Source organism: Parasteatoda tepidariorum, chromosome 6 (assembly GCF_043381705.1).
Source record: "Parasteatoda tepidariorum isolate YZ-2023 chromosome 6, CAS_Ptep_4.0, whole genome shotgun sequence".
In the NCBI taxonomy this organism is placed as follows: domain Eukaryota; kingdom Metazoa; phylum Arthropoda; class Arachnida; order Araneae; family Theridiidae; genus Parasteatoda; species Parasteatoda tepidariorum.
In genome coordinates, this window is record NC_092209.1 from 79,886,970 (window position 1) to 79,896,853 (window position 9,884).

The following is a 9,884-nucleotide window of genomic DNA, read 5'->3' on the forward strand; positions in this document are numbered from 1 at the left end:
ATCTTTTCCGCATTTGATGCAAAGGTTTGTCCCGTCAATAGAAGAGGTTTTGATGGTCTCTTTGGAAGGTTTTCTTCACACCAAGTCTATGGTAAAAAATTCCGTGCCTCATAAAAGTGGTCGTTAATAGAGAAGGTCGCTACATAGAGGTGGTCTTTTCTAAAGGTTACACTGTATATTTAAATTATGACTAACAACTAACGTGAGCCGTGGTGGCTCAGGGGATAGAGCGCTCGCCTCCCAATGAGGTGAACCGGGTTCTGTTCAAAGACGGTTATTATTAAAAAAAATAATAAATAAATAAATAAAACGTGCTCATTGGTAGACGGATTATGGGTTAGAGTCCCCTTGCCGTCAGGCTAACTGTGGGAGAATTTCGTTTTTTTTTTCTTTCCCTTTAATGCAAATGTGGGCCATTAAAAAGTCCTCCACCAAGGCAAATATTCCCCAATACTTGATCCAGGAGTTCCTTTGTCTTCTGTATTGGGTTCAAAATTACAAGGATACGTAGTTGAACATCAGCAGTCGTAAACCCAAAATTGGGCCGGCTGTTCAACGCCGGTAATAAAATTATAAAATAAAAAGCAACCAACGTAAAACACAAAATTTGAAGGAAAAAAATACGAATACAATCTTTAACGAATAGCAATTTAAATAATAATGCTACTTTTTTTTCAATTAAAAAAAACGTACTTTTATAAAAAATGATAATCAGAAGTGGAAAAGGTTTTCAACTTTAAAATACTTCGATAAATATTGTAAGCAATGGGGTACATTTCAGACAAGTACAATCAAAAATTTCTGAGAAGTTTTTTTATTTATTTCGTTTTACCATTTCTAAAGATTTGAAAGATATTACAAAGTTAGAGGAAATACAAGAATATTTATAATGAATGACATCCTTTTTTTGTTACATTGAACGAAAGAAAAAAATTCCTAAAAGCTGAAGTTCATTATTCGAAAGTTATAAATGCAAAAGAAAAAAAGTAAAGAATACGTGTAATCAAAACAACATTAGTTGTTTAAATACTGTGGAGTTTTTAAGTAATCGGCTGAAAATAAAGGCAATTTATGAGTTTGCGAATATTAAAGATACTGCTTTGTGAAAAAAGCATTTTGTATTATTTATATGATTTAAAACTTGGTCTTTTTGACTATAGTGTCACATTTTAGGAGATTTTTACGGCAGCTTTCCCCTTAACTCTTAGTTTTAAACAATTAAATACAGTTTTTTTAAAAAATTTTATTTCAATCAAACGTATTTTTAAAATATTAATTTCTTTTTCCTGGAAAAACGCCAGAGGATTAGCCAGAACGATTTGAATTAACTTATTATTCGAATCAATTTCAGGAATTTTTTTCTTCAATTTAAACTATTACCTTATTTATAACATGTACCACAAATGGAGTTTTCAAAGTTTTTTTTTACAAGTTTAGACTGCTTGAAAAATTAAAAAAAGAAAAAGGAAGAAGAATCTGAAGAAGAAATTATTCATTAATCAAAAAAAAAGAAGAAGAAGAAGAAGAACTTCAGTACCAACATCCCAAGAAACTCTACCATACAATTAATTAATTGTGAATTTTAAAAATTCGTACCATATCGTGTTGTAAGGTTGAATCAACTAATAATTGACTAATATGAACAAAAAAAATTGAAATAACGTTCAAGATCAAATGATATGCAGTTAAAACAATTTATTTTGTTAGGTTTTTTAATATATCTTAGTAATTAATTTCAATTTATTATTAATTGTAATTTATGTATTTTACCATATATCATAAATTACATTAACTAATATTATATGCATTAATTAATATAATATATTAGTAATTAATTTAAATTTAAAGACCTATAAGACGAGATGTAATGCAGACGAGAACTATGTAAAAATAACTGTTTAATAATTATTTAGAATAAAATGTTATTATTCATTTTTGTTATTATTCAATAAAATGTTATTGATACATAACCAACTCACTGAACTCATCTTCATAGTAGTCTAGTGTAACAGTGAAACCACTTATTTATGACAATTATGTATTTATCAAAAATTTTGATAATTTTAACCTTATAAATAACAAGATTTTTTTAATCAATCACCTAAAATTGAGAAAATATAAACACAATGAATGTGAATATTATGACTACAATTCTTATAACCTTTCCTAATCATCAAACATTTTTCCGTACCGTAAAGGGTTAAAATGTATTTTAACAATGAATAAATTATTTATTATTTTTAAACATTCATTATATTATTTTTAAAAAATGTAAGACTACGCAGACTTAGATGAGAATTATACGTTATAAGCAGAAAAAAAAACCACAATCGACCTATAAATATCGCTTTTTTTTCACTTTTTACAATTTTTTTCTTTAGAAAGTAGCACTCTTACGAGGAAGAAATAGGTTAATTTAATTTTATTAATTTGAACACGATGCCAACATTAAGAATAATCTTATGAATTTTTTTTAAAATTTTATTTGCTTACAGTGATTTTAGAATTCTATCACGGCTGAAGTTCAATGCCACTGAAAAGAAATTTACCCAAATGCACTGCAAATTGCTCTTTTAACAATGAATTCGCGGGAAGGAAAGAATCATGCTCTATTTTCAATTTTTATAATTTAGGCACGGACAGCGCTCATATTTTTTTCTTCTTAATTTTATTTTCGGAAAATCAAATTGTGTTTCAAATAAATTGACATTATGTAATAGATTAGCATATGTGATATGATGAGGTTATTTAAAAATTCTGCGAAAAGTTCTTTTTACTTTAGTGAAATTAAGAAAAATCGGTACTTATCGGTAATAGGTACCTTATTTTGGCAATTGCTTTTCCAAGTTGTCGCCAACACGAACCCCATTATAGGTACCCTATTTTGGCGACTACTTTTCCAAGTTGTCGCTAACAGGAACCCCATTTGATTCCCATAACCCAGTGTTTCCCAAAGTGTGGTACGCGTACCCCCAGGGGTACGAGTACAGTTTAGAGGGGGTACGCTTTCTTATTCGAAATATCTTCCAACCAAAGAAAATTTTAAAAATTTTTATTCAAAATCAAAGCTATCCATGAAAATTTCCGATTGCGTATTTTTTGCAGAGTTAATATTTAGTGGGTNAACTAGCTTGAACATGGTTTGATAATTTCACATAAAATTTAATTATAAATTTAATTAAAAGAGTAAATGATTTAGTGGATTAAGCTGGTTTTACTTCTGGGCTAATAGATTATACTTCAGAACCATATATAATGATTTTATTTCAATTGTATAGTTCATTTCCACTTTGGAAAAAAATGAAGATAATATCAGTTTCTTCACTTCTTACCATTTCAATTATAATTTTGAAACTAGTGCACATTCAGCTTATTTCTGAAGTCGAATAAAGGACACCAAAAATCAGGCAAGATAGAAACAGCAATACACTCATTGATTTTTAAGCTCTGAATCTTAAAATGAACAATAGTGGAGTTGGACCACTATTCAGTTATAACCTTCATGTTATATATGTGATTGTCACTGTTTGAAATGCCGTCACTCTAATGCAGTGTTTCCCAAAGTGTGGTACGCGTACCCCCAGGGGTACGAGTGCAGTTTAGAGGGGGTACGCTTTCTTATTCGAAATATCTTCCAACCAAAGAAAATTTTAAAATTTTTTATTCAAAATCAAAGCTAGCCATGAAAATTTCCGACTGCGTATTTTTTGCAGAGTTAACAGTTAATATTTAGTGGGTGTCAACAGCCAGTTGTCATTTTTAGCTTTAGTGCAATTTTTTTTACAGTAAAAAATACATTCATTTTTTTTTTAGTTGTATACAGCGTTACGAAAAATTTAGAAAGGGTACGCAAAAGTCATAAGTTTGGGAAACACTGCCATAACCGATTAGTGCCGAATTTTAATACTGCGATATACTTAACAATATGGCTCTACATTTTTTTTTCAATTTAAGTAATTTTTTATTATTTTTACAAAGCTTAATATTCCCGGTTTTGAAAATAAAATGTCTCAACACTCATAATATAGTATTCAGTAATAAAGAAGATTTTGAGAATAGATAGATTTTCAGATAAGAAGATTTTGCCTTCACAAGGTATTTGTCCATCTTACATTAGCACATAAAAAATTTGAACGTCTTACATGAAGAAACCTAACCTACGGTAAACACGTGGTTGCGGATATCTGCGGCAGTGTGGCATAGGTAATATTGCCCGCCTCTGTGACTTCGCTCGCCAGGCTAAGCAAAACGAGCAACAATTCCAGAATCTTCCACGGCGAAGTTCAGTGCATGCCGTTAAAAAAAAATAGTTTTATTTAACTTTTTTAAGCTCATCGACGAAAGATTTTTGCTATTTAAAACTTTCTTTCATAATATTAAGACGCAGGAGTTTAGACTTAATTGATATAAGTCTTAAATGTTTTCACTCAAATACATAATTTAAGTACTTTTGGGGAATCTATCCGCATGTTCGTACGTCCAGCAGTGGACACGGTTCCTAGCAAAAAGTAAATCATCGTAGAGATACGGTTCCCAGTAAAACACCGCAGTTAAGCATCGCTGGCTGCGGTCAACAAGCGGGAGGGTGACAAATTTTGTCAGTCTGCGTAGGGACCGAGGGTAAGTGGTATCGGTCCTCGTTAAACTGTTCTGCCGTAAAGTGCTCGAATTCGGGCGTAGGTCGTCCGGCTACCAAAGTAGGGGAGCTATCCTCTCTGCAGAGGATCAAAAATAGAGATGGCATGTCTTCGGATTATCCTCAGGGATGTTTCCCAGACCGTCGCCAATACCGACCGAGTATGCAAATGAAACTCCATTGTGCAGCTCTGGTGCGACGTAAATGAAGTACCTACCTAAGTACCTTATAAATAAGCGTAGGAAACCTTACAGTATGGTTACTTTTAATTAGAGTACTGTAAATGGGGCAGAGTTGCACATGCGAGTGCAAGAATCTCACCGAACTCAGCTCATGTGGACCCGCAAGTATTTCATCAAACAAGTAAAATTATTGGAACTTTCATACGCTACGGACCGATGGTATGCCGAAATGAAATTGTGTTTGAATGAATTGTGTTGTTGTTGCTGTTGTTAATTTACGTCGCCCTGGAGCTGCACAATGGGCTATTGGCGACGGTCTGGGAAACATCCCGGAGGATGATCCGAAGACATGCCATCACAATTTTGATCCTCTGCGGAGGGGATGGCACCCCCGCTTCGGTAGCCCGACGACCTGCGCGCGAACTCGAGCACTTTACGGTAGCACAGTTTAACGAGGACCAATACCGCACACCCTCGGTCCCTACGCAGACTGATCCAAGTGGTCACCCACCCACACACTGACCGTAGCCAGTGATGCTTGACTTCGGTAATCTGCTGGGAACCGTGTCCTAACGATCAGTCCACTGCGGGACTTGAATGAATTGTGAAAACGTTGAATAAATAGAAAGTACAACGTGAAAACCACGCTTTTGCATAATACGTGGCGAAAATCGACAAGGTAAAGAAAAAAAAATCTCATTTTCTAAAAGGGAAAATTAAGCACTTTTTAAAAACTCCCAATAAAAACGCACCCTAAAGGGTATTTTTAAAAAAAAATCGAAAATAAGCACCTTTAATCTTAATCTAATTTGTAGATGTCATATCATCCGAAATCCACTTTTTCGAATATTTCACCTAATAAGACAAATTTATTTGTATTTTCAAAATTAAATTTCNGTTCTGTTGTTCGAAAAGGTTCTGAACAATACTGGTAAATAGGGAAGCTAGATAACGGGGCAGGTGTTGAAAATAATGAAAGATCCAGGAAGAAGAGTGAAACGGATTTTATTCTAAATGGCGTAATTCTAAGCTTTGCACGGTTCCCAGTAAAACACCGTAGTCAAGCATCACTGGCAGCTGTCAGCAAGAGGGAAGGTGACTAATTTTGTCGGCCTGCGTAGGAGCCAAGGGTACGCGGTATCGGTCCTCGTTGAACTGTTCTGCCATAAAGTGCTCGAATTCGGGCGTAGGTCGTCCGGCTACCAAAGCAGGGGAGCTATCCCCTCTGCAGAGGATCAAAAATAGAGATGGCATGTCTTCGGATTATCCTCAGGGATGTTTCCCAGACAGTCGCCAATACCCCACTGTGCAGCTCTAGAGCGACGTAAATAAAGTAGCTACCTAAGTACCTTAAAAATAAGCGTAGGAAACCTTACAGTATGGTTACTTTTAATTAGAGTACTGTAAATGCGGCAGAGTTGCAAATGAGAGTGCAAGAATCTCACCGAACCCAGTTCATGCGGACCCGCAAGTATTCCATCAAACAGGTGAAATTATTGGAGATCTCATACGCTACGGACCGACGGTAAGGCGAAATGAAATTTTGTTTAAATGATTTGTGAAAACGTTGAATAGAACAACGTGAAAACCACGTTTTTGGCGAAAATCGACAAGGTAAAGAAAAAAAATTTCGTTTCCGAAAAAGAAAAATTGAGCAATTTTTAAAAACACTTAATAAAAGATCTCCTTCAAGGGATTTTAAAAAAAATCGAAAATAAGCACCTTTAATCATAGTCTAATTTGTAGATGTCATATCATCCGAAATCCACTTTTTCGAATATTTCACCTAATAAGACAAATTTATTTGTATTTTCAAAATTAAATTTCTCAAGTCCGATTTCGCTTAAATTTTTCCGTGTAAAATGGCATTCTTTAAAACGATGTAAAAAATAGTATATACAAATTTTTTTCCAACTATTATTAAATAAAATATAATAAATATTTACTAAAAGTTTTTTTTTTTTTTTTTCACATATTGTNTATGTTTTTTTTTTTTTTTTTGCGTGGAATTATCTTTGGATAAACGAATTTCACAATTGCGTGTAAAAAATGTTCAACTCTCTTAAAATATTATCGAGAAATGGAGAAAATTTGCAAAAAGTAAAATTATCTCTTAAAGGGATCCAAAAAGAATTAATCCAAACTTCTGACTGCTCTCCTGATCAAACTATGGGGATCATATTTTCCAGATTGCGACTACCCCCTATACTTTGGGGGTCTGAAATCCGAATCTGTCGAGGAAAAAAAAAGGTATGTTTATTCAAAGAAAGTGCTTTTTTGTTTACTTTAGCAAGAGCGGGTAGAAGAGTTAAATCCACGGTTAACAGCAAACGATATTCAACTCTAGTTAAACTCACGAGACAAAGATTATTAATAATCAAAACACTAATCAACATCGATTTTTGGAAAATTTCACAATGGCAAAAGAGTTAAGAGTAAATCATAATAATCTTCTAAAATATATCAATAACATAATGAGCTGTGATTGCACGGCGGTAAAGGCACTTGACTGTCATTGTGCATAGCGTAAGATCAGACTTAAAGCACACCCAGCTTCAGGTCAGTGGGTACCAGCTTGACATTTGGGAAGTAAAGGTGGCGAGTGCGCAGGGCTAACCACAATGCCACCACCAAGGTGGAGCCTTAACCTCCATCACCCCCTTGGCTATTGCGGAAATTGTTTATTGATTTATTATTGTCATTATTACTATTTATGTGTATCTTAAGAATAATTTTAATTATAAAAGATAAATAAAAAAAACTATTTAAACGTAGAAGCCTTTTAACCTTTTTTTTTCTTTGCCTTGCGAAAACCAGCTAAACAATTAAAGATACAAATTCTTCCAGAAACTTGTTGCAAGGAAAATTATAATTTTTTATTGGAGTTGCGATTTTAATCCACGAAAAGTAATTACGCAAATTCTTAAAAATTTTAAATTTCCAAGTAATAAGAAAACGCGTGTAAGGAAATAAATGGAAGAAAATAAAAATTGCCAGGAAAAAAAAGTTCACCTTTTTAAAAATTACTTTAATTAGATTGTATAAATAGATAGGAGAAATTAAAAGATAGATGGTAAAACCATAAAAAAGCTGATTTGAAGTAATAAAAATTTAGTAGTAAGTTATTGTTAAAGTAATAGTTGATTTCTGTGAGCTTCAAGCCTAAAATTAAAAATGTTTTTCGTTAAATATATTTTGCTGTGATTTTGTTTGCTTTTTTTGATCGATTCTTCCAACAACTGGTTCATAACAATACTTTGTCATTATTTTACTATGAATCACGTTTTATAAATCCAAATTTTGGCATTATTGTTTCATTATTAGTCCTTACGTTCAATAATGGATACACACTCTGCGATACGGCCCTAAAGAAGGTCGTGAACGAAAAAAATGAGATAATATATGTAGAATAAATAATTTAATTTCAATTTTTTTTTCGAATTTCTTTAACCAAAACCTGTTCAAAATAAATATAAACAAAAGGTTTATTTAAAAACTGAAGAAATAATAAATATATATATAAAGTAAAACATTAAAAATAAATATTTCAAAAGAAAGTTGAAAACCTGCAATCATTTTATTCTTAAAAAAAAACAAAAACAAAAAAACAGCGAATTCAAAACTTCTTTTTTTTTCAATTCATAAATATTTTAATCGTACTTTTTAAATATTATATGCACTTTAGTTCAATTTTTAAAACAGATTGATCTTGCTTTTAATAATATTTAAGTTATTATCAATTGATAAAATCAATTATCAATTGATAAATAATAATCAAGTTGTTATCAATTAATATAAAACCACATTCATAGCGGCTCCAAAAGCAATTTTGTGGACCCCCAATCAAAGATTTAAACGCTCATTAAAATCTTAAAAGAAGTACTTACTGAATTTCAGAATCATCGTGTTCTATAAATGTGAGCGAACTCTTCCGTAGAATGCTCTTAACGGGCAGTTTTGTTAAATTTTCCGTCATGATCACGAAAGTTCCGCGGTTTTTTTATGGTTTCGTTTAAACCTTCTTCACAGCTGATTTGAAAATTTCTTCTCCAGAGAGAGAGAGAAAAAAAAGAAAACAATATCTTTCACACTAACGCAGCACGAACACCGGCAAATAGATTCTGCCTTCTCGTCTATCAGAGAGAAGAAAACGTTGGCGGCATCACCGAACGATGGCAAACAGAAAACTGTTTCCAACCATCGCCAATGGTTGCCTCTTCACTTCGCCAAATTTGGTGAGTAAAATTTATAGTTCAGTAGGGCAAGATACTATACTAACGGCATTTTATCCGAATGGAATTTTAATTCGTTTATTTATTTATTTATTGTTTTTTCAGGTATTTGATGCTAATTGTGCAAATTGAATTTTTTATTTTTGATACTATATGGTTTTATGTTTTAATGCAAAATAATATTTTTATGCGTTTAATTCTTAAATATTGTTTGAACCCCGAAACGGTGTATTACAAAAGTATGACCTGTCCACTTCCGTATCCATAAAGGTCAAAAGGCTGAATAAAAACATTTAGATATTTTGTAATTCTTTTTTTTTTTCATTTAACGGGAAATTATGATTAGAAATATAAAGAGTCATTGATTTAACCTGTAACAGAATTCATTATTTTATTTTATTTATTCATTTTCGCTTTTGCTGAAGGATAATACTGTAATATATATATATATATATAAGTACCTACCTAAGTACCTTATAAATAAGCGTAGGAAACCTTACAGTATGGTTACTTTTAATTAGAGTACTGTAAATGGGGCAGAGTTGCACATGCGAGTGCAAGAATCTCACCGAACTCAGCTCATGTGGACCCGCAAGTATTTCATCAAACAAGTAAAATTATTGGAACTTTCATACGCTACGGACCGATGGTATGCCGAAATGAAATTGTGTTTGAATGAATTGTGTTGTTGTTGCTGTTGTTAATTTACGTCGCCCTGGAGCTGCACAATNTATAATCGGTGAAATTATATTTTGTTTTCTGGCTTTTAAAATTAATAAAATTTTTTTCGATGTTTAAAATTTTTTTTTGAAAAATCTAATTGTATTTTTAATA

At 32.3% G+C, this 9,884-nt stretch overlaps 1 protein-coding gene across 1 annotated transcript in view; it reads right to left on the bottom strand.

Annotated features, from left to right (window-relative positions):
* The window catches only part of LOC107454197 (uncharacterized), a 68,907-nt gene extending 59,890 nt beyond the window's left edge, over positions 1-9,017 (bottom strand). The window contains exon 1 of the mRNA XM_043045840.2: positions 8,706-9,017. Coding sequence (XP_042901774.1) covers positions 8,706-8,794 — 89 coding nt within the window. The 5' untranslated portion in view covers positions 8,795-9,017. The remainder of the gene's footprint in view (positions 1-8,705) is intronic.
* Between the last annotated feature and the right edge of the window lie 867 nt (positions 9,018-9,884).